Raw genomic sequence first — 26,394 nt, forward strand, 5'->3', positions numbered from 1 at the left:
TCCTCCCACATAGGCCTACAGTGGTATAAAGTTATTGATAGGGTTTTTTTTTCTCACCTAGAATTGAAGTGAAAAATACTCAGCAATAAAACTGTGGGCAACAGAACTTGGATACACATTTGTTGACGTCATAACATTTCATTTTAAAATTCAAGTTTGTTTTTTTTGGGGGGGGGGGGTTTACTGTCAAAGCCGCCCCTCTCAGCTTGAGAACATGTCAACACCTTTCAGGAATAAACATTTTATGCTATGTTACTTATCATGTAAACCAGGGGTGTCAAACTAAAGTCCTCAAGGGAGGACTAAAACTGTCCTGCAGATTTTAGATGTGCCACAGGCACAAAACACTGGAATGAAATGACTTAATCACCTCCTCCTTGTGTAGATCAGTCCTCCAGAGTCTTGCTAATGACCTAATTATTCTACCCAGGTGTGGTGCAGCAGAGGCACATCTAAAAGCTGCAGAACAGCGGCCCTCGAGAACTGGAGTTTGAGACCTGTGATGTAAACCGATAGATTACTTTCACCTTCCTGGTACCGTGTAGCACAGCTGGCCTTCGCCACAAGTGAGCATTAGGGCTGGTTAGCCTTCCCATTCTCCAATGTCTGTTAGCATGTTGGCCCCAAGAGACTTGAGACAAAAACAAAGTGATAATTAAGAACTAATATAATATGTGTGAGTTCAGGAAACATTTGAAACTGACCAAAAAAAAAACCCAACAACAACAAAAAAATAATTACTAGACCTAAAAGACTATTGAATTCACTGTCCAAAAGAAAAAAAAGGAGGAACTCTATGAATCTTCTGTCTGGTCATGTTGTTATCTGAGTTGGAGAAACTTTTATTAAAATAAATATATATATATATATATATATATATATTCACAACAAACACATTATGCGAAGTGCTGTTCATCTAATAAATATTTTGAAGTGACTCGTATAATTTTCAAACACAAAACATTCAAACAGTCAGTTTAGTTCATCTTTGTCTCACTGTTACCTGTGAACCAGGGATTTATGTATGCAGAAAGCCTTTTATAGCAAACACTGATAATAGTAATGCACCGTGTTGAATGACGCATCAACCACTGTCTGTGCAGACACGTGCATCAACCACAACTTAACTTCTAGAATCTGTTTGATTATTACTTTCATTTATCTCTTCGTATACAAGACAAGTCAACTGGAAAAAAAATGGTGGTCGGTTAATCCAGATGTTTTTCATCTGTCTCGGATTTGATGAAGGGCGACTGAAAGCCAAGATTCAGGGTGAAGTTGAGGTTGCTTCTCCTAAAATACTTTAACCATCTCACGCTTTAAAAAAAAACTGCTTCACTAATCATTATCATTGTTTGTTTGTTTTCTCCCAGAATGCTGACAAAGCTTCTCCAGAACCACATCGACGTTATGCAATAGTTTCCTTTGCCTGAGTCTTTATTGATGTTTGACCTTCATGTGTTGTATCAATAAAAGATTCCCTCTATCACTGACGAGGTTTCCCCCAATTCTTTCCAGTTTATTTGCTGGGCAGAGAAATGATGCTGCTCTGAAGTCATGTGCTACGTATGCAGTCAGCTTCACAATCCCTCTTCTTAATGTTGGATAAGATTTTAGCAGCACTAAAATAAGTGTTGCTGGTCTGCTAAAAATATAAAAGCATACCGCAGTAGTATGCGAGGGAATCCTCCCCTCAACTGTAAGTAACCAAAGCAAGACATAATCAGGTTTTATTTCAAATTAATGCATAAAACAAGGAAAAATAGTTGGATGCATGAATGAGTCCATGTGTGTCAGCTTAATTATATTTAAACTCATGAACAATTTATTAGCTCTATTAAATTCTGAATACTTAATAAATTGAAGTAATTCAGTTCCATTCATTTCAAATTAATCCAAGCTCATGTTCAGTGCTGAAGATGTTGATGTTCTACCACCCCCTGCTGGCTAACACTGGTTGTTGCAGGTTGAAAAAGTAGCGCAGTCTGAACTGATTTATAGCAGAGAAATGATCTCTGCTTTTAGTGGCATTAATAATAACACTCCCTCATTTGTACTTGCCACATTCTGTCATTCCTCTCGGAGAAGTTATTTTAGTTGATTCAATAAAAAAAAAAAAAAAAATCATGAAATCCTTAAATACTCGCAAACACTTTTTAACAGTCGGGTAGCTAATTAAACACCCTTGGAGCTTCAGACAATAAAAAGTCAACTTTTAGGTCATGAGTGTAATAAATAGTACAATACATAATGTACAAACCAAGAAAACAATGTCAGTCAGCTGTCAGATAAAAATCAGACTACACTTTTACTGACTTAAATGTTATGTCAGTGTATATTTGTATGTGATTATATCACTGAGTGCCTAAAAACCCACCTGTTTGGAGTTGCTTTTGAAACATAATCAATGAAAAATGTATCTATGGCACTTGAATAAATATAATGTTTCAGTTGTTGTGTTTATGACTTTTTATTTTTGTGTTTTTACGATGTAAAGCGCTTGGAAATGTCTCGTTGCTGAAATGTGCTGCACAAATAAAATTTGACTAATTTGATTGATATATAGCATGTTCTTACGCTTTTATGAAATGAGTTTCCATGTCTTTTTTTCTTTTATGACTTCCCATTGTACTTGAGACAAAGCAGAGTTACGCTGGTGGGTTTGTTTTCTTCTATCCTAGCAGAAAATTAGTTGTGAAGCCAGTGGAAGAATGTTTAATACACTACGTAGCCTATTTTTGCTTAATTGGCCTCTTAGGAATCATCTGTGTGATTCGTATGTGTAAAATGAAACTTGCGCTTACGATTGATCTCCACTAGGGGGAAACCAAGCATAAAAAACACTGCTAAATGTGCCGCATTATCTGCTTGCAGTGTGAGGTGGAAGCAAGTACTTGAAAACATGAACTCCTCCAGACTTTAGTCTCTAGAAACTGACAGTCACAGCCTCACCGAGGTTTTGTCTTGGTGCTGAACATGTTAACCTTACTTTGCCAAAGCTATGATTAACTGATCCGGAGCTCCACAGATGCTTTTATACTCTGCAACTGGAATATTTGGACCTTTTCACATGGAACGCCAGTAACAACACCATGATCACAACAACAGCAACGACGGCCAAAGTGCAGAAGACTGGGAAGAACGAGACCAGATGAGCTGTAGGAAAATTTAACATAATATGTAGTAATTAAGATAAGTTACGTCGAAGATTTAAATGTTATAAATCAGCAGATTATGACTTCAGTTTAATGGTGGTTTATTAAAGGTTAATCTCATCCTGTAAATATTCACCTGGCGTACGTTTTTCAGCCAGAGAGATGGTGATAAAGCTTGACTGTTGGTGGTCAGACTCCAGTTTACACGTGTATTTCTTCAACAGGTCCTCCTCTGACACGTCTTTGAAGACTAACGAGGCTGTCATATTTACTTCATCTATATATTTGGTACTAAAAGGAGCAAAACAGAATGGAAAGAAAAGAAGCAAACGTATTAGCTCTACTAGATGTGGGCGAAATGCTGACTGTGTTGTGTTTATTTTACAAGCTTGGTCAGACAATATGTAGAAAAAGTTTCACCTTGAATAATTGTAGAAAACGGGTAGGCTCTCATCCGTATCGACAAATGAATTCTCACTTAGCCAAAACACCACGTCATAGTCGGAGTACGCAACAGCTTTACATTCTATCACTAATGTTGATCCTAAGAACAGAGTTGAAAAAACATAAATTATTGATTCAGCTTTGAGACGCAGTCTTAGAATGAAACCAGACAAGAACTCACCTAAGTCTATGTGGAACACGTCATTTTGATGTGGCGAGATGATCTCGGATTTTCCATATTCTATGCAACCAAAAAAAAAAAAGGTTTCTGTTTAAAATAGTTTAAAATATAAAGAGCATAGATATACAGTACAGACCAAAAGTTTGGACACACCTTTTAATTCAGTGAGTTTCCTTTATTTTCATGACTATTGACATTGTAGATTCACACCGAAGGCATCAAAACTATGAATAACACATGTGGAAATATGCACTAAACAAAAAAGTGTAAAACAACTGAAAATACCCCTTATATTCTAGTTTCTTCAAAGTAGCAACGTTTTGCTGTGATTACTGCTTTGCACACACTCTGCATTTTCTTGATGAGCTTCAAGAGGTCGTCACCTGAAATGGTTTTCACTTCATAGGTGTTGCCCTGTCAGGTTAATAAGTGGGATTTCTTGCCTTATAAATAGTCATGAAAATAAAGAAAACCCATTGAATTAGAAGGTGTGTCCAAACTTTTGGTCTGTACTGTACATCAAAGTGTGTTGTCCTTACTGCTTTTCTGGATTTCCAGCATTACTGAGAAGCTCATGTTATAAATTTGACCGTCGTACAAGAAAGATCTGATGCACTTGTAGATGCCACCGTCTCTTTCCACTGCACTCGGGAAGTCGTGTGGTGTTGACACTGTCTCGCCCTCCTGCCAGATGGAAGACATGTTCAGAAGCAGTGAATCTTTAAACGTGGAAAGATATCGCCACATTGTAATACCTTGAAATAAAGCTTTCAGAAGAAAAGGAAAGAAAATCATGCAACCTTCTCAGGCTGACCCTTTCCACACTGATTCCACTCTGCTTTCAAATACCTTGTGCCACGTGATTCCTCTGCCTGTGATATTAGGAGTATCATGAGCGGGGATGTTCGCCGTAGGACAATACAGTGTGCAGGACTCCTGTGTGTAGCATGTTGTGGAATAACGATTCCTCTCTTCATACTCTCTGGACTGGGGTTCGTACACAATCAGGCTGAACCAGAACCTTCTGCTGGCATTCCTGTCAAAACATTAAGCAACGTGACAAGAGAGCTTTCACTTAGCATCTGTAATTAAAACAAGGATGGCTGGTGTATGAAAAGCCTGACTGCAGTGCCTTGCAAACGTATAGGTGAACTTTTCCACTTTTTGTCACATTGCAACTACAAACATATTTTATTTGGGTTTTTAAGAGATTATATAATTAATTCAGCCTTTTTTCTCCTTATTTTCAAGTGCAGCATGAACACTTGTTGATGTTTATTTATTTCTAAGGGACAATGCCCAACACATGATATGCCAGAGTTTGCCATAAAGGCTCGTTTTTATCTGTAGTCCCTCAGGGTACATCAATACAAATACAATAAACAGTGCAATATAGAGAAATTAACAAGCTTCTCCCATCAAAAAAGATAATAACAATTATATATAAGAATATTTTGTCTGAAAAGCACAGATATAAAAATAATAAAAAGCCTTAAGTTCATCACAATGCAAACAATACAGTTTTACTGACTGTTAAAAATATAGTCCAATAAGACTTAGCAGGGCAGTATTGTGTAAAAATCAACTTTTTTGAGCTACATATCATGTTATGCTTGTCTAAAACATAGCTTGATTCTTTCATGGACGTTTGAGAAATCCTTTTATCTCCCATGGCGACCATTCAGCTGTGTAAAACGTCTGGTTGGACCTAGCACTGAGCTTTGAGGCACAGCTCCTCCTTAAAGTTGCAGTTTCCAACCTTCCACCTCACAGATCATCCCTCCCCCAGGACTCCAACACTCAGCTCCTTCAGACTAGTCAGCAGCAATTAGCAAACACCTGGTGGAACTGTGCATCTGCTGAGCTCATTATATGAGCTACTTCCCAGAGCAACACTAACAAAAATTGTAAAAGGTTAACAGAGGAATGAGGAATTCCTGAAGGAGGAGTTTCAGACAGTTTTAAAGCGACAGAGGCCCAATTTCAAGGCATTAAGATCTGGAAGTACAATTTCCTTTGAGTCATATTAGATAGATATAGCTCTTTTTTCTTAGTTTTTTTTATTTTATTTCTACAACTACTGAAGGTAACAGAGTTATTGGATTATGCCATAAAATGATCATCTGAAGAGGGGTGAAATACAGCTTTGAATTGCCTGTTCAGATGATAAATGAGTCTAAAACTGAAAGTGAAATTAAATATGTGGATATTATGTTTCCAGGCTTAATAACAGACTTATGTTCAGATGTAGCAGCTCAGCAGATACTACTGAAACCACTGACAGATTTTATGAACAACTCTGATCATACTGTTGAACAGGATGTTCCACAAGACAAATGTAGAGGCTGCCTTGACTCCAATCTGAACTGAATAATGCTTCACACCTATTTCAGCACTCTTTCAGAACAGAGGTCCTACCCAACAGATGTGTAAGGAACAGTTTTGTAGAAGACGTAAGGATTTAACTTCCGGGGCTAATCTGATCAGGCATCCAGATGACACACTGATTTCTGGAATTCTTATTTCTGGAATTCAGCCCACATGTAATTGATGATGTATGCTAGTATTCAGATAGAAATGTCATTTTGAAGGTCTTGAGTGTTTCATCTTACCTCGCTGAACATGAGTAATTTCCCTGGTGGCTCAAAGAGGCGCTGAGTATCACAAGGATGTGTCCGTGTAGAAGCATGTCCATTTGACTCAAAACAGCTGACTGTGTTGACAGGATGCTGGTCACATCCATCCCCTGTCTCGTCTGGTTGGTCCACAGGATAGTTGTGTCAGAATCATGTTTCTGAGGGCAGCGCAGCACCACCATCTCCCCTGTCTTGGTGTATATTGTTTTAGGTCTCAGTGAAAATACACCTGCAACAGGGAGTCAGATTTTAGCTGATTTATTGGTTGGACTTGGTTGTAGGCAATATAAGTTTGTTTGAAAACGGCACACTCTTTAGCAGCTGCAGCCTGTAATCCGTTAGCGGTTCAGAGACAAACTCAAAAACAGAAGAGGAAAGTTTTTATGTGGTTCTGATAGTGCAGCGATAACTGTGCTGTCTCATTAAACATTATTGAAGATAGCAAAAACATCTTAAAGCAAATATTGTCATGAATTGGTGGTGAGAGGTGGTGAGGCAGACGCTGTAGACCCAGGTAAGATGAATAGTAGACTTTAATAATAAGTCATGCTCCAAACAGTCCACAAAGTTCTGGCGGCACGGCTGAGCAGAAGCCAGGGCTCACACTGGTAGCAACAGAAATATACTTGGCAGACAGAAATGACGTGACAAACGACGAGGACCCGACAAAACACAGAGACACAGGTGAGACTAAATACACAGGAGGTAATTAGGGAACGAGAAAGTAATCAAAGGGAGACAGGACAACACGGAGACTCAGAGACACAGGAAACTCAAAATAAACACAGAAAAACGCGGAACATGACAGATATTTACATGGCGCCTCCGTTGTGAATCACTAGCACATGACAACACGAGACACTGCATAGTTAAGGGGTCATATTTTCCAAGAACAAGTCTTGTTCATATTTGACTAAAAGGATTTTTGGCAGTCAGTGCAGAACATATAAATATAAATATATTGCCTGACATTTAAGTAAACACGATTTAGACATTGCAGAACTTGAATTACTTAATCTTCGGGTGGCGCAATTTTCATGTTGACAATTAGGTGAAACGTTTCTTGTTGCTTGCTCAATTCTCACGACATTTAAACGCATGAACAGGCTTGTTGCTCAGCATGAAGAAATCGTGATCCTTATCTTTTACAATGAGCCTCAAGTCTTTGAGGTTGAAAGACCTCCCTTGCCACCATCCTAATCTGTTGCTTCCTCCACGGATTATCAGATTGGAGTAAGAATTTGGCTCTGGTCCAGTCCTAAGCATTAATATGACGACCAATCAGAAGAAAGATCAACAGTTGTTGACAAGAGTACTGGTAAAATTACCAGTAATAATTACCAGATGTTGGTAAAATAAATAAAAAAACTTTAAATTTATTATCGCGGTATGAACAATACTGGCTCCATAATTATTTACATTTTACTAGACAGAACAAATGAATAACAGATAGTTAATTTTATTTTTGAAAAAAAATAAAAAAATAAATTATATAACACATTCCAAACAGCAGCCGTTGACCAGAGTACTGGACATTTAAAATACATCAGGTGAGCGCTACGTCTGACGGTGATTGTGATTTTATTATTTTTTTTATTTCCTAGCGTGGCTCCGATTCTCCGATGTTCAATCTTGAATTAGGCCAAACTGGAGGTCTAAGTTTCTTTTGTGTCACACGTACGAGGGGGTACATAAAGAGTACTCAACAGTTTAGACAGAGCTCACCTTAAGTATTTTAAATGTCCAGTACTAACTAACTAACTAACTAACTAACTAACTAACTAACTAACTAACTATCTATCTATCTATCTATAGATATAGATAGATAGATATCTATATATATCTATCTATCTATAACTATATATAGATATTTATATATCTATATATATATATATATATATATATATATATATATATATATATATATATATATATATAGAGAGAGAGAGAGAGAGAGAGAGAGAGAGAGAGAGAGAGAGAGAGAGAGAGAGAGACGTAATAATGCATCCAACACAGGTTAACAAGTAGTGTAAAGAATAAAAATTACATTACCTGTCAGGAAAGGAAGGAGCATCAGTAGAACGTTCATCTCCATTGTGATCTGGATTGACTCCGACGTGTGAATGACTTTGATGCGTGAAGTCACTTTTCCCTGGAAAACCTCCCCCTTCTTGGTCTGTCAGCTACTAACAGATCAAGTCGTCAGGCAGTCCACAACTGCGTTGAATGTTCACTGCTTTTGCTTTTGTTTCTTTAATTGTGTACGCCACACGCTTGGTAAAGCTTTCTGTTCATCACTAATATCATCATTCCCCCACGTCTTTCTATTGAATTTGTCTGCCTATTCAAAAAAAAAAAAAAGTAAAAAATATGACGCATGTTCCTGAACATTTTTGGTTTCCCTTTAGGCTTAAGTTGCAGTTTGCCGTAACTCTAACAGAAATCAAGAGCCCGGATCTCTGATTTTCTTTTCTTTGCATGATTCGTGCAACTCTGTCCTCCAAGTGCGTCTCCGCGCCTGTCGTCTTCAAAGGCGCATCTGGACTCTTTCTAAAGCTTCTGCAGGTCTGAGGCTTGATGAGATGAGCAACATCCTGCTGCAGGTGTCCGAACGGGACACGCGGATGTTGCGGAGTCTGGCGCAGTTGTCGAAAAACGGTATATTTTTTCTTCCAATAACGCTACGTGGTTATTCATTGTCTTTTCACAGTTTAGGTGGCTCGGCGCTGGTTGTACAGAAAAACGAGGAGATGTGACGACCTTTTTTTTTTCCTTCCAGATTTTTAATGAACGGAAGTATCATTCTATATACGATGTCAGATGAACATCGGGGGTTTTAAATGTTTCTCTATTACAAATTCACTTGTCTTTAAAGATGCCTTTGCAGAAAAGAGCCAAGAAAATAATTGAGCAATTAGGGTCATGTAAGCAAACTTAGGGAAACCTCGACATGCGGGATAACTGGAGCTGGGAGATATTGCTCAAGAGGAATAATTAATCTGCAGTAACTCTACATCAGTATCTGTGTACAGAGAAATTAGGTTCTTCTTTACAACTTTGTTCTGTTGTTGCTTTTGTATTAATGTTGGTATCATTCAGAGAAATGTTAATATTGGCCAAGAAAAGAGGAAATACAAAAGAAATTATGTTATTTCATATCTTAAGAGAAGAAAGTCTCAAACTAAACTTCTCTGTGAAAAAGTAATAACCACTGTACATAATAACTGGTTGTGCTATTATTATTATTTTTTTTATGACAGATGGGTTCTAGGTTCTCTATCTGTAGCTCGTTTCATGTTATCACATACTGTAGGTTCTTTTTAAAAGAATTTGTGATTGTTTTTTCTGGCGTGGCACTCATCAGACCTGGTTGTTGTTTTTCTTTCATGGATGAAATCTTTTGAAAACTGCTTGTTTTTCATAAGATAGACGTTTTATAGAGGAACCAGCTCAGCCTGATCACCAGATCTCACTCCCACCAAGACATAATCTGGCATCGTTTTTTTTTTTCCTATGTTATGCTTGACTCATCCTGGCATTAGCTCTTTGTTTCTCTACTCAAAAAACCGTTCATCCTCTTCCTGATAGATCAAGTTGTGGCTTGTGGTCGCCTCCTTGGTCTCTTTTTTCGAAGAAGAGCTTGTTCTCCTGGATGCTCCTCATGCTGCGCTCCTGCCCTGGTCGAATTCACACTTGTCTATCGGCTGATCACCTGCCTGTCCAACCTCCAACAAATCCACCAGCTGTCGACAATATCAGAGGAAAAACACGAGAACGGTCAGGCTCAGATCAGCTACAAACCTCCTCTCAGATTCTCGACTCCTCTAATAGCTGGAATGTTGAACACTGCCGGGTTGTTCGCCTCTCCCTTCAGTGTCCGAGAGACACACAGAACTTCGCTGAACATTTCAATCCTGTAAAAATAATCTTGACATCTGCCTTTTTAATTGTTGCCTGCACCAGAGTCGATATCAAAACCAAATAATACGTTGTGGTTCTTGAACTGTGTCCATTTTTTTTATTACACGCTAAAGATATCAAAGCTCACAAAATGTGCTTTCAAGAATTTGTGTGTTTTATGATACTCCAATCCTTATTCAACAAGTCAAAGAGTCACGGATTTTGAAATAAAGGTGAACTTAGTTCAGATGCCAAAATATAATAAATGTAACGTTTGTTTCCCTTTCAGTTGGTGCGGTTCGTTTTCACATTGCGCCCTTTAAAAAAATAAACCTGTCCTCCTCCGCAGAGCGGAGTTCACTTTTTTGGTCCGCATCAGAGATCAATTACGCATTCACATCTCACCAAGCGAACCGGACTTTCTAGGCAAACGAACTATGAAGTTGATTAAAGCAGACTGAATGGAGCTGGTATGAATGCATCCTAAAAGAGAATGAAACTTTGAAATGTAAAGCGCACCTGTGGGAACCCAGAGCTACTTTCAGCACAACTCCATCAAAACAGTGTATGTGTAGCAATTTTTTTCTGCTACACTTTTTTCCTTCCTCTCAACTTTCCTCAGACAGTTTAAAGAGGCCTGATCCACACGGTGAGGATGAGAGATGGATGGATGGATGGAAAATAGCTTCATTGTGATTTAAGAAACAGAAAGCAAACAGATCTGTTTTTTTGTAATGTCATTTATTAACCAATTCACTCCAGACAGGCAGTAAAATCAATAGTTCATGATCTTATCTTCATTTGCCCTTTGGTCATAGAATTTCCTGCACTCTTGCTTCAATTTACTGATACATTTGTTTTACCGGCAGTGACAACATCGCTTCAGCGTTTCAGGGAAGCTGGTAGTCTGTCATAGTTTTTTTTTAGTACTTTGAATTACAATCAGAACAACATTTTTTTAGTTTTCAGTGAGAACCTCAAGCTGATTATTGTAAAGGATTAAGCTGTATTTCAATATGACCAATAGATACATCTAAAATCAATTAGATTTATCACACAAAATATTTCAGTTATTCAGTGTAAGAAATTATAAATAATAAGAGGTGTATTTGGAGTTGTAATTCTGGGTCATTTTAAAGTTCATAGCTTATAGTAAAAGAAAACCTAAAATCCAGTTTCATTGAATATTTACATAGTACATCAGACTAATAAAAATACATTTGAACACAAAAATATACAGTACAGACCAAAAGTTTGGACACACAGTTGTGTGTCCAAACTTTTGGTCTGTACTGTATATAGAAAAGTAAGTCACTGTTGGATGCATGCACTCACTTGACCAGCTCTTCTTCTTGCCAAGTTGAGTTCGGACTTGATAAAACGCAGAGGTTTGAATGTCTCCTCAAATCACCAGCGACTGTGGAAACTTCACACTGGACCTTGAGTAAGTCCTGTTCTGTAACCTTTCATTCTTCTAGAGATTTTCAAATTCAATCCTAATTATACTTTCATCAAAAAAGACATTGAACTGCTGATCATGTTTTTAAAGTTGCTTATGATGCTTATGGTTCAGAGACAACAGTTATGTGATGGCTCTGACTTTAGCTTCAGTCCACAACTCGTACATGTCCCCCAAGATGTTCCCACGTCGCGGCTTAGATTCAGTTGTTAGAACAACATAATTAATAGCTTCCATTGTGAAACCAAGATAGTTAGCAGAGCCTTAAAGCAGTGAAGCCACTCAGTGTTGTGTTTCTTTGCAGAGGTTCCCCAGCAAAGAGAGTCTAAATCCAATCAGTCACTGCAGATGAAAGCTGTCGGCCTGACTGAGAAACTGAATCCAATCCCCCCTGCGGAGCCCACAAGCAGGTAGTCAACACACACGTGGATGAAAACACACACAGACTTCATACGGCGGGTCAGTTTTCAACACTCCGAATAAGCAGGTTAATTAGGGAGAGCTGAGAGCTTCATGGGGGTCTCAGATTAATGTCACTGCCTCTTTAACAGCTTCAGACGCCATAAATGATGTAGAACGGACAGATCCTCCTCTGTTCACACCTCTTTTCACTTCAGGCGTCTGCTTGGACAAGCACATCTGAAGCCTTTATAATGCAGCTGGTACATGAAAGCGATCTTTGGAACAAATGTTAACACAAGAACAGTGAGTTCATCTAGGAATGTCTGAAGGTAAATCCAGGAAACTCTCAGAATCATGCTCTGTCTTTTCGTGCGTTTCAGGAAAGAAACACAATTTGAAGTGCACATGTACTGTAAGCAAACACCGAAACCTCTCCATGGTTCACCTGAGAGAACATGAAACAGTTTCAAACCTTGAAGTCTTGTGTAAAATTGACTTTATTTGGGCTTTACATCATGTTAGAATGTTATTCCCTCATCACAAAACAAATAAAAAAATACCAGGAGTGTTGCCTTGAGTCTTTCATGCATGTTTGAGAAATACTTTATTTCCCCGTGGCAACCATTCAGTTGTGCAAAACACCTTGGTGGACCCAGCGCCGCCATGGGGACGGAGCTCCTTCCCGGACCTTGAATGTGCTATAAAATGTCTCTATGTGGCTGGAGTAGTGAACTGTTATAAAATTAGGTGTTTTACATATTTCTTAAAATTGTCACTGTGTCATGACAGAATAACATGACACAGACAATCTGTGAAAAAAAATGAGTTCCTCCGCCTTCTCCCTATGGTCCTATTGTCATCTGTAGAAATACACCGCTTGGTCAGAAACAATCAATCAGAGCGGGGAAGAAGGACTTAGCGCTATTAATCACACTCAAATCCCACACCGCATAACATAATACAGAAAGGCCTTGTGCGAAGGCAACAGAGCAGATGCCAGCGAGGCCCACAACCACACAGGACCCCTCAACAATCACCAGTATGACATCAACTCACCTGCCAAGCATCTCCTGACAGGAGGTGGGCTAATGGCTCCAACCGCACTCTTAAACCTACAAACAAACATACATCACTTTCACCGCCCAGGGAGAACCACCACCCACTCCAGCTACATACCCAACCAACCCAAATTCTGACAATCCCGCATCCAAGACGGGTTAACACCCTCAACTCCTCTTTAATATGTTTAATGCTATTGATAGAAATGTGTTGAGGTTGAGAAACGTTTTGTCTTTTCTTTTATTTCAAACATCGTGTTGGTCTTTCTGATGTGTGAAGCAGTCTGCTTCTACTCTCATTCCCACATTCTCTAATCAAAAACAGACCTGGAGTGTTGCTATGATTCTTCCATGCATGATTGAGAAATCCTTTAATCTCCCGTGGCAACCATTCAGCTGTGCAAAATGCCCGGGTGGACCTAACTCCGCGTTCAAGGCGTAGCTCCTCCCTGTAGCTGCAATTTCCAAGCAGCTAATGCTTCTGCATTACAGAGCAGTCCTCCCCCACCACTTAGTTCTGTTGCTTGCAGCCACGTTGACGTTTTTTATAGAGATTAGAGGTCAGGAGGAGAGCGTGGGCTCTGCGGTTCGCTGAATGTGGTGGTTTGAGCAGGGAACACTTCTTGAAATTCTTGACATGTTATAACCACTCCCAGTGCAAAAATACATTTTTCATAGAATGAGTGGAGGGAGTAGCTGTGATTTAAGATGGTGACCAGTGTCACTAAGAGCAAGGTTCACACTGTGTGACTGTCAGCAGTTTTCTACTAAATCTTCCGTCAATGTGGGGAAAGCTTTGGTTGTGAGATTGAATCGTTCAAACAGCCACACCCATCACTGACTTACTATTGTTACATCTAAAGTTGATCTGTGGGGAATATCAAGCATTGTTTAGCGTGACAACATGACTGTTACTGCAACTCATATGTCAATATTGTCCCTTTGTTCTAAGTTATGACCAGACCAAATATAAACATCAGTGAGGATGTTTGCATACTTATTGTTGGACTTATATTTTTTGTTGAATCATTCTGACAAGATTCCACTGAAGCAACCAACTGTGGATTCATTCTGTCACACACACCCAACATATTATGTAACATAGAGTATGCTGACTGTGAGAGGTTCAAGTCCTGTTGGGCATTTTTGGCACAATACTTGCCAGGCTAAGAATACAGCTACTGTTGCTCTGTGCTTCCAAGAAACCTAACTCTCCAGCTCTCTCCGTACAAGCTGTGCTACTTGTGCATGCAGCGGACTCTGAGGAATGTTCTAGAGAACAGACGAGAGCAACGAGACGCAGAGGAGAAAGCTTGTGGAAACCTTTTACTGCTTAAAGAACAACTGAGAGATGAGCAGGAGATGGAGCAAGAGCTAGTGTGTGCCAGTGTACAGCCAGAACACACCAGTTTATTTGTATTTAGAGTATTAATTACAAAAGGCTACATGTGAGGTAAAGCTGTGCTGTGCAAGTCTGAAAAATGTGAATATGACTAAAATCCCCTACGTTTCCTAAAATTTCTTCCTTTAGTTGAAAAACAACTGGGGCTTTAGTGCCATAAGTATTTATTCATCTTGATTACCTCATTCTTTTTAATATTTTTGAATTTCTTTCTGGAAAATCTTCTCCACGTATCAGGGTGAATTGTTTCATGGAAAAGCAAACTTTACTGGCAAAATTAGGGAGTTTTTGCTTGATGACAGGAGTTCTCAGATTGAGGCCGGGCCAATAAACACAAAAGAAATTACCAGGAAACAGAGGACTGGTTTACCCAGAAAAGGACACGTCTACAAGCTGCTAGATCCTGTGGTGGTGATTTACCAGGAAGAAATTCTGCCAATAATGACATTTTCCGATTCCAGAAACAAAAAAATTCCAACGAAAGGTCAGTAATGAGGGTAACTCCAGCCATGGATCTAATACTGAACTAGAGGAAATGAACCCCTCTTGCAAATCTCTGTTTACAAATTAAGAAAGGATACTCTGTAAATAACAATGTATTATAGTGGTTTACTTTACTCCATTGGCTGAGACACAGCTGAACAAAGCAGCACATGTTGTGTGATTTATTGACGTCACCTTACCTCACTGTTTCAGTGAAGATGAGATCTGATCCCCACAACAATAGTCACAAATAGTAACAAACTGCTGAAATTAAATTTGTAGGTTCCCCGTTTCTGTGAAAAACAAGTCACTTTGTCAGCCATGTATGCCAGTATGGAGATGAATGGCCATCGACATTATGGCACCCATTTCAAAGGTGCCAGAACTAATGCTTTTCTCAAAACTGGGACAATCCCAGTATTGGTAAGATGACCTCTGTGTTAAATGAAACGACTACAATAAATTACATTTCTGCATCCAAAAGAGTACGTTTAATTACGCTGATTTATGTAAAAGTGAAAAAAACTGCTAATAATGATCGTCAACATGTTTATTGAAAGTGTGTTTGTCTTCAGGCAAAGCTAACTGAGCGGCGTGAGCAGGCAAAGAAGGTGGCTGCGTTCAACTTGCACATGTCAAGGCGGGAGAAGAGCTCCTGTTTCAACTGTCCTGTGAGTAGAAGTAAACATAAAACCAACAACCTTTACACATCCTTTTTATTGTACAGCGTGATGGCAACTGTGGTTACTGCGGTAGGAGAGCAGTTTGCACCAGTGAGTCGGTTCGTGGGAATTTCTTAAGGTGTTTTTGATTGCTCATCTATTTGCAGTTCAGCGACTTATTGTCACATGCGTCAGTTTAATGTTTTGATCACAACAGAGATCAGTTTTACTTTACTGGAGTCAGTTTGGTTTGTTTTAGCAGGAAGCTTAGATGCGTCTGAATGAACTGTGGGATGAAAAACATGACAAGCAAGCACAGCAGCATTCCCTCTTGAGCCTGTAGTTCACTGACCTCTGAAGACCTTTTAAGTTATATTTAACTTAACGGGTTAAATATAACCTTTTGAAGTCATATTTATCTGATTTATTCCGGTTTCTATGTCTAATCCATGACTCATCCTCACATGCTGTAGTTGCTGAGTTCCTCCTGGTTCTGTGCTTGAAACGAAGCTCTTCCAAGTCTTTGCTTGAAAACTTAAGTGAACTTTATGTCCACGTCGCAGACTCCTCCGGACTGCTTGGCATGAAATTAATTTGTTATCGTTACAATTTTTTGCCTCATTCTCACCGATAAAACAATGATCAAAATCAGACATTACCAAAATCCTGCCCACTGATGAGAGGAACGCTGACATATAGGATTACTGCATGTTTCTCTATTGGACTACTTTAACTGATCACATGTGGGCTTTAACGGTGAACTGGTCTTACTGGTACTGAATACTGACTTTTCACTGGAGGATCTGCAGTGCAGGAAGTTCTCATTCCATGCCAGTGCAAATGCATCGGCGTTCTTTGAGAACACACAACAGAATCCTTCAGATATTTCTTGTTCACGTCAGGAGAATTTGCACAAGACTAACGTAAGGAAAATATGACGTTTTTTTTTTTTTTATTGCCGTGTCTCCTCCGGGTTGTGCTTAGAGATCATTCGTCTTCCCGGCTCGACCAGTCACTCCCCCGAAGAGGATACGGCAGCATCGTTACAGGCGTGATCTACGGAGCCAGATGGAAAGGAGACAGCAACTCGTGGCTCAGGACCAGCAGTACCGCCTTCTTACAGAGCGACTTGACCAGATGCAGCTGATGGAGGAGTGAGTTACTGAGCAACAAGTCAGATATCTGGATTTTATGTGTTTTGCAGCGGGTGTGCGTGTGTTTGTCCATATGTTTTAATTTCAGGATAGCTTTGCAGAGGGCTCAGCGGCTCCAGAAGAAACTGGAGAAAACCGAGCATTACAGGAAGGCTCTGGACGCTCAGGCTAGGAAACAGAAAGCCATCTCTGATTATTAGTATTTCTTTCATTTACTTGGAAAGACTTGTCTTTGTGCCCTCCCTGTTTCTGGAAGTGATAATAGCAAGTAAATTGAGGTTAATGGTTAACATTAACGGTGAATATAGTCTTTTTTTAAATGAGCCTTACCAATGTTCATCCACAACCTCCTCAAACATAGCTCAACATAAATTTATGAAGCATTTGCAACTAAAATGTTTCGTGTTGATTGCCTTTTAGGTGGAGGGCAAGATGTTCACATCGTGTCCCGAGTGTCCGCCTGACAAACCAAGACTAAATCGCTGCGAAACAGCAATTAGGAGGGCAGAGAACTGAAAGAGAGCACAAAAGGTTACTTCCCTTTTGATTTTTAGCTATTGATTCTTTTTTTAAGGGCCTGGGTATTCATCAGAACTTCTCTTTTACACCCGTGTTTTGTACTCTTACAGCTCTTTCAGGCGAACTTCAGTGTTGCCACTCAGAGGGAGGAGATCCAACTACACTTTTTTCTTTTTCTAACTACAGCTGGAAAAAGAAAAGGAAATGCTAAAACACACTAAGATGGAGTGAGGACATAAAATTTGATCCCAGAAAGACATGCAAGGAAAAAAAGTGTGCATCAAAAATGTGCTCCCCCACCCTCCGGACAGGTTAATGCAGGACAACACCAATCATTTCGAAAAGAAGCATGCCTTCCGAAAATCACTGGAGGACGACTGGAGTCGAAGTGTTGAGCTCAAACACAAGCGAGAGGAAGAGGAGAGGCGCTTCCTGAGGTGTGTTGTTGAAAGACACTCAAACTTCCTGAAGCAGATAGAAATATGAATCTGGGTTCCTCAATTTAATTTGTTTTACTGAAATTTGTGGAAATAAAGCGATAAATTAGACAGGTATTCAACAGCGCACGATAAAACCACGGGAAATGAAAGGAAGGATGCAGGTGATTCCTGAGCTTAGACTCTACGTCTTCCGTGGAAGGATTGTAAATCGCTTTTCCATATCTTTTTTTTTCTTTCAAAATATAATTTCATTCGTTTCCAAACATGTTCCCCTTCTCTGCCTTCTATGCCTCCCTGATTACAGATCTGCTGGAAAACTGCTGGTAGACAAGCTCAAAGGATGCCAACGCTGTTGGAGGTGTAAAAGGAGGACCACCAACTGCGGAGAAACCAACATATGGAAGGACTCGTGTTGCCCCTCAGGTTCACAGTTTATGATCTGAAGCAGAATGACGTTACGAGGAAAACGCTAACAAATTGAACAAGTCGCTGCTGCATTGCAGCCCAATGAAATATACACTATTTTAATTGTTCTTGATCACTCTTTCACAATTATAATGCGCAATTCGCAGCTGCTCTGTGTGTTTTATTTTTTTTTTAGTCGTTTTAAACTCTGGAAACTTTTTTCAGAGATCCATAATAAGTGTTTCTACAGAATAAGTTTTAAATAGGATTTGATGATTGTGAGCTTCATTTCATTGCTGTGCCTTTATTATCATTAAATTAAAGAAGCAAATCTGCGATGATACGAGCTTTCTCAGAGAGAATCTGTTCAAAACAGGCGACTTGTAGTTAGAAAGATTTAAAGTGGAATGGAAATACCCTTACTTACACTGCAGAGTTTAAATGAAGCTTAATTAGTACTTAGGAAATTCTTGAAAAAAAGTATCCCTCAGTGTCCCCTAATTTAACCAGCTGCAACTGGAACAGGATTACTACACATTTTCTGCTGCAGTTACTGGGAATGAGTGCAACACCCCCTGCTTTGCAGTATTTATCCTACTTGGAAGCTTTTCTAAATGATACTCTTAAATCTCCTGGGACCACCTAGGAGTTCCTCAGAAACCACAACAAAAGTGAGCCTGCAGAAACCCTGTGTGAAAGATCACTTTCCATCCTACAAAGCGTGGGGATTTTTCTTTTGACTAAAAAGATGGGAAATGGTAAATCAAAACGGCATCTCAACAAAACCACTGTGTGCTCTACATGTCCAGGCTTTGTACATGGCAGTGAAAAACATGATCAAATAACAGAGATTACAGATAATAACAGCCAGCAAAGACATTTTTTCCCCCAAACTCCCCGGCTTTATCTGCCATTCTGTTTCACTTCAGGATGTGCTTTTTTTTTTTAAATAAATACAAACATTAGTCCATAATATTGAATTAAAAAAAAACTGATTTAGGAAAGACTCTCCTCAGTAACTATTTTGATATATTCTGGAATTAAATATTCTGTTTATGCTTGTAATCATCTCTAAAGTGATGATTACAGGCATCTCATAAACTTACTAAGATTCCTGCCTATTTATGCCCCTTACACGAGACCCACCATTAGAAAATATCTACTACAACAGTAAGTTTCAACATGTGTAACTTGGGTAAGGTTCTTGCTGTTGTCATTTTGTCGTCTCCATTTTCATCTATGTATTTGGGTTCACGTTATATTAGAGTTTTACATTAACTAATTACTTCGGGCTCCCAGCTACATTGCCCTTTTTATATTTGGGAATCCTTTTTGAAAGCTGTCTACACTGTCTCTAGGATCACAAATAGAAATTCAGTAATATCTAAAGCTGAACCCCAATGCCACACCTGCATCCCACACTATCCTGTAATCGCTCAGTGAAAAGTCACAAACTGTGCACTAATACAAAAACCGTTTCAAGTAACGCCTTAGGGAGGAGACTTCAACCAGACAGACTGCACATACTGGTAAAAGTGCTGCAGCAAAAAAAAAAAAAAAAAAATAGCAACCACAGATTCTCAGAGCTTTATTTAAACCAGTTAATGTATTGCTTCAAAAGTGTCAGTGTGATTAATTGTTAGCTTAAGCAGGGGCGGCTCTAGCCTGTTTGATTCCCCGTGCGAACAACCTGCTTTAAATAGTTTTTTTTCTATTTTAATTTCAAATACACATTTCATGATGTTTCATATCACAACAAGAAAACTGAATTAATTTTTAAAGTTTGAGTTATTATGTTTTAATGTTATAAACGTTATGTTTACTTTATCATCTACTACTTTATGAACCAGGAACAAAAGCCAGCACTGCCAGTGAGTCAAACAATTGTTGATTCACTGATACATATTCATTTTACTCTGTATTGATTGCAGAGACAACCAATGAAAACTGTTTTGCTGGCTAACTCAAGTACACAATCAGTAATGTATGCCTTCTCTAATAACTTGGAAAATTAGAGCAATAATGCTATAGACGTTCACTAGATGTGTTAAACGGTCTGTTTAACATGCCTGAGACAATTTGACAAGATTGTTCAAAGCAATTAATTCCTGGTCAAAGGTAAGACTTTGGGTACGCAGACATTTGAGTGCTACTGCAAACTTTGACAGGTTGCAAACTTATTGCTAAAATGTCATTGAATGTAATTGTAATCAGGGATAACCCAACACTAATTAAATCTGCTGCAAAGGGATTTGGTCGGAAGACAGGATACTTTGGGGTATTTCCACATGTTTTGAGTAAAACCTGACAAAGATATTTTATCAACTTGTGCATACTTGTGGAAAAGGGCTGTTATTTCATCCTTCACAAATTTGTGAGCCAGTGCAACACAGACTGTCACTTGGTTTCTAAATGTTGTTCTATTTTTTGCTTAATCATACCACATTTTACCACAGAATGTCTGCTTACGGTTAGGAGAGGCTAAGATGTATGTCATTGTTCCAACACCATAAAATGTGTTCTCTTTGGTTCAAAGCGGATCATAGTTCATTTAGTGAAATATGGACACAGTTCTCAGTTTCTCTCTTTCTTTCAGGCTTTCCATGTTTGGATGTCTCGCTGCTTTCTGTTTCCAAGAACAGGAAGAAATCCATTCGAGTCGACTGGCAGCCAGATGGTGCTTGACTTTATTATAGCACCTATCCAAAACATCTGTTTAAAGATCCTAATGGTCTCAGCCTCCCCCACAAGCCATCCAAAAGTGACCAGAAGAGAAACCAGAATAAACAAGCTGCGACATGCAAACAAGATGCTTTCCTAAATGTCAGAGTCCAGTCACTGTTTGAGAAACGAGCAAGAAATATAACTGTTGAGTGAGTCAACACCCTGCAGGGTTTACAGTGGAAAAAAAAGCAGCAAAAACACATTTAATTATAATTGTTCGCATCAGTTTACCACAACATAGAAAGGTCTTTTTAGAGTGTCTCATAAGTCTTGCACGTAATCAAAGCTAAAAGAAATTTTTATCAAAAAACAGTTTCAAAAATTAGATTATTGATGAGTTGGAGTCTTCATTTCAAAATCCCCACTAGAGGGGGTGCAGGAGATGGGAGAAGACATCTTGTGCCTTAGCTAAAAAGTTCAGATGCAAACAAGCAGATATAGATGTTGAATTTCAGCACTTCCGTCAAACACTGCTGACTAAATAATTACAGTAAATGTTTCTTGTATTTCTCTTAATTTTAAACTTTGTTTGCACACACAAATGTGTCAGTTTCATAGATATTAACTCGATTAACATCCCCTTACTTGATCCATGTAAAATGTTGTAAAATGACGTTGCCTCATCGTTTGCAGCTCTTCTGGGATCATTTTTCACAGGGGTCAGGGGTTGTGGGAAGCTTTGATTCTTCTGGAAGTGAATATGTGAGGTCAGACACTGATGTTGGACGAGAAAGTCTAGCTAGTCTATAGGTTTTCTACCAGTTTGAGGACAAGATGTTCCACACTAAACTCGCCTACAGCTGGCAGCAAACACTGGGAGGACAGCATGGATGTGCCAAAGTGGAGACATCTGTGGTTTGTGGCACTGAGGAGTTTATTTTCAAGACAGAATTGATCTCCTAAGCTCAACAGTGAGCTCAAATTTACTCTGAACATCCGAATTAGGCGGAGGATACATCTCATCTAATGTGCTGCTGACAAAATTTAAACAGTGTGGGCAATGAGATCATGGGTGAACATTTTTTTTTCCCTTTTTGCTATGACGTGGGTAAATATTTCCAGTGTTTATTTTAGCTGATGATTTGTGCATATTTATGTGTTTCTCCTAACTCTGCACTCTCTCTCTCCCTCTTGCTCTCCATGTTTCATGCCTAGTTATGGTCAAAATATGACTGCATAGTCTCCCACTGCTCAGCCAGTGGGTATTAAAAGGAAAAGAGAAAGCGATAGGCTGACCGAGTAAAAAAGGGGACAAAAAAACCCAAAACCTTCCCTAAAGACATCTGTCACATAAATGGTTTGATCTGTTGATATTTCACAATATGTTTCCCAAACCCAACAGTATCCCTTTTGCAATTCAGCTACTCCCCTGACTTTTAACTGTAAATAAAGGAAAAGATTTTCACCACTCTACAAAATTTATCTCAAAATAAATCCTGGAACCGCTTCTCTTTTTTGAAACGGCTGAACGTGACTCAAGAAGCTGCAAGAAATGCGTTTCTACGCCGCCACTGGTCATTTAGCAGAGTTAATCAGCTCAGAAAGCGCAAACTAATAGCCATAAGTGGAAGAGTGAATGAGGTGCTAAACTGGAAATGAGTTTGGAAAATGCTGTGCTGGACTGAGTTACCAGCTCAATGATTCCTCCATCCTGCAGGCACTTTTATTCTTTTTTTTTTTCACAGCTCATTGCAGGAAGGGAAACAGTGAGTTGAGTTGCTTTTCCCGTAGGGATATTGCAGCGGTTAAGTTGAAATGTCAATATAACTACAGCTACCAAAAGCTGCTGTGCTGCTACATGTTTGTGGAGGGTGGAGGGCTAGCTAATTGGAAGTTAATTAAGAGTCAGTAAAGTGATTCACTAGTTTTGAACAATTTGTTCAGGACTCTTGCGAAACTAAAGGTTGTGGACGGGACAGCTCACTCGCTGCTAGCAAATCTGACACATTAAGAGAGACGACCGTTTTACCAATTGGTAGGAAATCTAATGTCACATCCAGTTAGAACTAGATCAGCTAAATTTGACTGTTTTGTATCATAATTTTCATTTAATCTGGATATTAATTGGGTTTGAATCTGACTATTGTTGAGACGTTTGCTCCAGACACGCACCATACATGCACGCACACACATCTACGGACACAAAGATTCTGCACAAAAGCCTTTTGTTTTATACGGACACTTTCTGTAGAAACGAAACTTAACTTTAGCTCATCGTCTGACCACTAGGCAGTGACGTAACACATCAGCAGACCAGGAGGCGGACTTTAGGATTTAAGCAAGGTGTCTTCCGTGTTTGAGCAGATGCTGTATAGATTCGGGCCTTTACACTTGACATCCACCTAAGCCTGTAAGGGTAAGCATCTCTTTCTTTTTAGCGCTAAAAAGAATAAAATAAGTAAACTCTGATTGTTCTGTGTTGGCTGATTTCCTGTTCGTGTGCTCACACGTTTTGGGTCCGTCGAGTTTAAATCACAACACTATATAGCTTAATAATTTTGGAATCAAGTTGGCCTGTGGTGGGTTTTTTCTGAAATGAATTGGACAGAGACGCTATGTACTCTGCCTGGTGATGAACACAATTGTAAACCTGTGTTGCATAAAACTCTTGACTTGTCTTGACTTGAAGGATTCATTGGCTGAGGACCAAAGCATTTTGTGATTCCTGTGATCACCCGGTGTATGAGTCAGTGGAAAAATGGAAAAATGAATTTGTACAATATTTGACCTTTAGCTTAAAGGTTGTCCTTACATGAGATCTGGTTCATCTCACACTCATTATTTGAGTCATACGTTTACTGTTCAACAATAAATTACCTTTTCAGTTTACCTGTCGCCAATGTGTTTGCGATAGAACAACCACTAATTTTATGGTGCATGCTGTTCAGACTTGTCTGATGCTAAGAGGAGGCAAAAATAATATTCTCTGTATGCAGAGACAGCAGTTTTTTGAAAATTAAAATGTCAAAAGAAGCTTAAAAGCCATTGCATGAAGATGTTTTCACGAGCACTTATTTACAGTGTGGTGTTAATTAATTTACACAAATATCGAATGAATATGACCAATTTATTCTGCACAGAGTAAAGTTACTTTTTCCAATTATTAAATGTTGGTATAGTATTTGAAATCTTTGCAGTTTATCAGCTCATGCAGGCTTTAATGAATGCAATTTGGCACTGACTGAGAACTTTCAGATTTAATAAACTATTATTTTTGTCATAAACGTCTCTGACTACGTTACAGATCAGAGTAGGACACACTTAGAGTTACAGGGACACGTACAGGCAGCCTGAAGGCTTCAACTTAGGGTTTTACTTCACAGTCTGAGGTTCTGCAGCTCTAGTGCAACACCCAGTGGTGTCTTGAGGATGTGTGCACAAATTTATTAGGTCCTTTGTGATCACACAAACACTTTCTCATCGGAGACTCATTCATTCACTCATCACCACTTGCATACAAGATAGAACAATCTAAATAGCAAGAGGGTTTAAGTGGTAATACGTTAGAGGTCTTATCACAGGAGGAAATATTCACATTGCAGTACTATTTGCAGAATACTGTAAACTATCTCACAGTGCTTAATCTCCCCTTCACACAAACATACACAGCTGTATTTCAGACCTCGCCCCATGTCATCACCTGTTAATCAGCCCATGCTCTCCAATCTCTTTGCACGTGTTATGTATGCTGTGATAGCTGACTGCTATATTGTGAAATAACAGATTAAAGTCAGTCTGGCTCATAAAGCCAAGAGAAACCTCAAAGGATTTCAGCAAATCCACTGTAAATGTATTGCAGCGTGACTAATTACATTTGATGTCAGTCTGATTTGGTCATCCGACAGGAATTAGTACATAAAACAAGTCTAATTGATCCCGTTAATTGTCGGCTGTTAATGAGTGGTGAACTGACAGATAATGACAGCTGGAAAAGAAAAACAGACAGATAAAAACCCTGAGAGCCTTCCAAAACCCGGAGGTGAGGCCCATCGTGTGCTGGGATGCTTTCCAGAACTTGGATTTTATAACCAGATGAAAACACTGATTTCTGGGAACAATTTTCACAACATGGAAATGCAACTTTTGGAGTAAGTGAATAAGATCAACTTGAAAGCTGATTCAGCTAAAAGGCATGACATGAAAATGGCCTCTGTGATGTTTGAATATGAACCTTTATCCTACGCTATTTGTTTCGTACAGAGGGCCTGGGCTCTCGGCTATTGAGAAACAAATGATTCCTGGAGGCACGGACTCCAATGAGGCTTTCAATTTTGCCCAGTTGCTAGCATTTGCCAGTGACGTATGTAATACGCCTACTTGACGCTAAAACTACAAACAGACTACAACTTAAAAACAGAGCAGAAATCGATATTATTCACAACTTCTTCTGTTTACTGATTGAATCTACCAGAGAATCCAAGCATAGGGGAAAAAACCCAGATTGTGCTGGAAGTGAAATTTCTTTTATGCACAGGAAGGCAATAGCCAGGCTCCCTTCAAGCTGGATTTCAGTACAAAAAGATGATCTCCAAATATCAGTGACCTCACATGCAGAGGAAATGTAACTTTCACTTAAATAAGAACTGCTGTACAAATGGTGTCTTAATTTAAACACTCTTTTGCACTTTGACTGCATTTGTTATTTTTCAAACAAACAGCCAAATTTAAAAGCTGGGAGTAAGTTGCTCAACTTCATCTTAAAGATAAAAAAAATCTGAATAGGATATGGTACATCATGTTAGTATTATTTTACCATAAACCGAGCCAAAGTTCTCAGTTATTGTGCCTTTTTTATGTTTTTGTTGCTTTAAACCCTCTGAACTCGGGCTGAACTTGATAGATCATCTATTACTTTTTCAGCTAACTCGACTGCTTTCCACCTGTGAACAATCTTTCCCACAGTAGAGTGATAAACTCTGACCAGTTGGGAAATGTCTCTGTAACTCTTTCCATGTTGAGAACAATTGAAAGGCAGCAACAATTGCCTCTGGAAGAATCATTTGTCATTGCTTTCCTGATTGGCACTGCGGTAACGCTGATAAGAAGGCTCCAAACCAGCCCAATGCCAAAAGCTCTGCGTTTACAGAACTCCACAAATCTGATGTCTATTTGCAATTAGTCGGAAGCCTGATGTATAAATGTTGTCATTAACTGTTCATCAGTTTGAATGTAGATACATTTAATTGCCATGGACCATTTGGTTTCCTTAGGTAAACCCTCAGAGTAGATTTTTTTTGTCATATCTAGTCTAAAATAAATTGTCTTAAAGTTAACAAAAGATCATTAGATCAAATCTGATCACTACTGATTTTTCCTTCAACACAAAAAAAATATCAATATCAGAAATGTGTAATGTCATGGATACTAAAT

General features: G+C 38.9%; 2 protein-coding genes across 3 annotated transcripts; one reads left to right on the top strand and one right to left on the bottom strand.

Annotated features, from left to right (window-relative positions):
• Positions 1–3,021: 3,021 nt before the first annotated feature.
• LOC111608367 (interleukin-1 receptor type 2-like) lies at positions 3,022–8,550 on the bottom strand. 2 transcript variants are annotated; one of them, XM_023332167.1, is made up of 8 exons: positions 8,469–8,550; positions 6,393–6,645; positions 4,630–4,816; positions 4,320–4,464; positions 3,781–3,840; positions 3,576–3,699; positions 3,301–3,446; positions 3,022–3,156 (listed from the first exon to the last, which is right to left on the bottom strand). In XM_023332167.1, exons 1-8 carry the CDS (start codon positions 8,509–8,511, stop codon positions 3,035–3,037), a joined length of 1,080 nt encoding a protein of 359 aa, XP_023187935.1. In that variant the 5' UTR covers positions 8,512–8,550; the 3' UTR covers positions 3,022–3,034. The 2 variants fall into 2 exon arrangements, with proteins under 2 accessions (XP_023187935.1, XP_023187934.1); XM_023332166.1 differs by having other exon boundaries at positions 3,292–3,446.
• Positions 8,551–8,995: 445 nt separating this feature from the next.
• ccdc81 (coiled-coil domain containing 81) lies at positions 8,996–18,641 on the top strand. The gene is given in 11 exon segments (XM_023332384.1): positions 8,996–9,074; positions 12,080–12,188; positions 14,414–14,612; positions 15,696–15,791; positions 16,767–16,936; positions 17,025–17,103; positions 17,357–17,467; positions 17,566–17,622; positions 17,624–17,682; positions 17,767–17,892; positions 18,200–18,641. Coding segments are annotated over 11 exon segments (1,221 nt in total). The 5' UTR covers positions 8,996–8,998; the 3' UTR covers positions 18,339–18,641.
• Positions 18,642–26,394: the final 7,753 nt, after the last annotated feature.

This window comes from Xiphophorus maculatus, chromosome 4 (assembly GCF_002775205.1).
Source record: "Xiphophorus maculatus strain JP 163 A chromosome 4, X_maculatus-5.0-male, whole genome shotgun sequence".
Taxonomy (NCBI): Eukaryota; Metazoa; Chordata; class Actinopteri; order Cyprinodontiformes; family Poeciliidae; genus Xiphophorus; species Xiphophorus maculatus.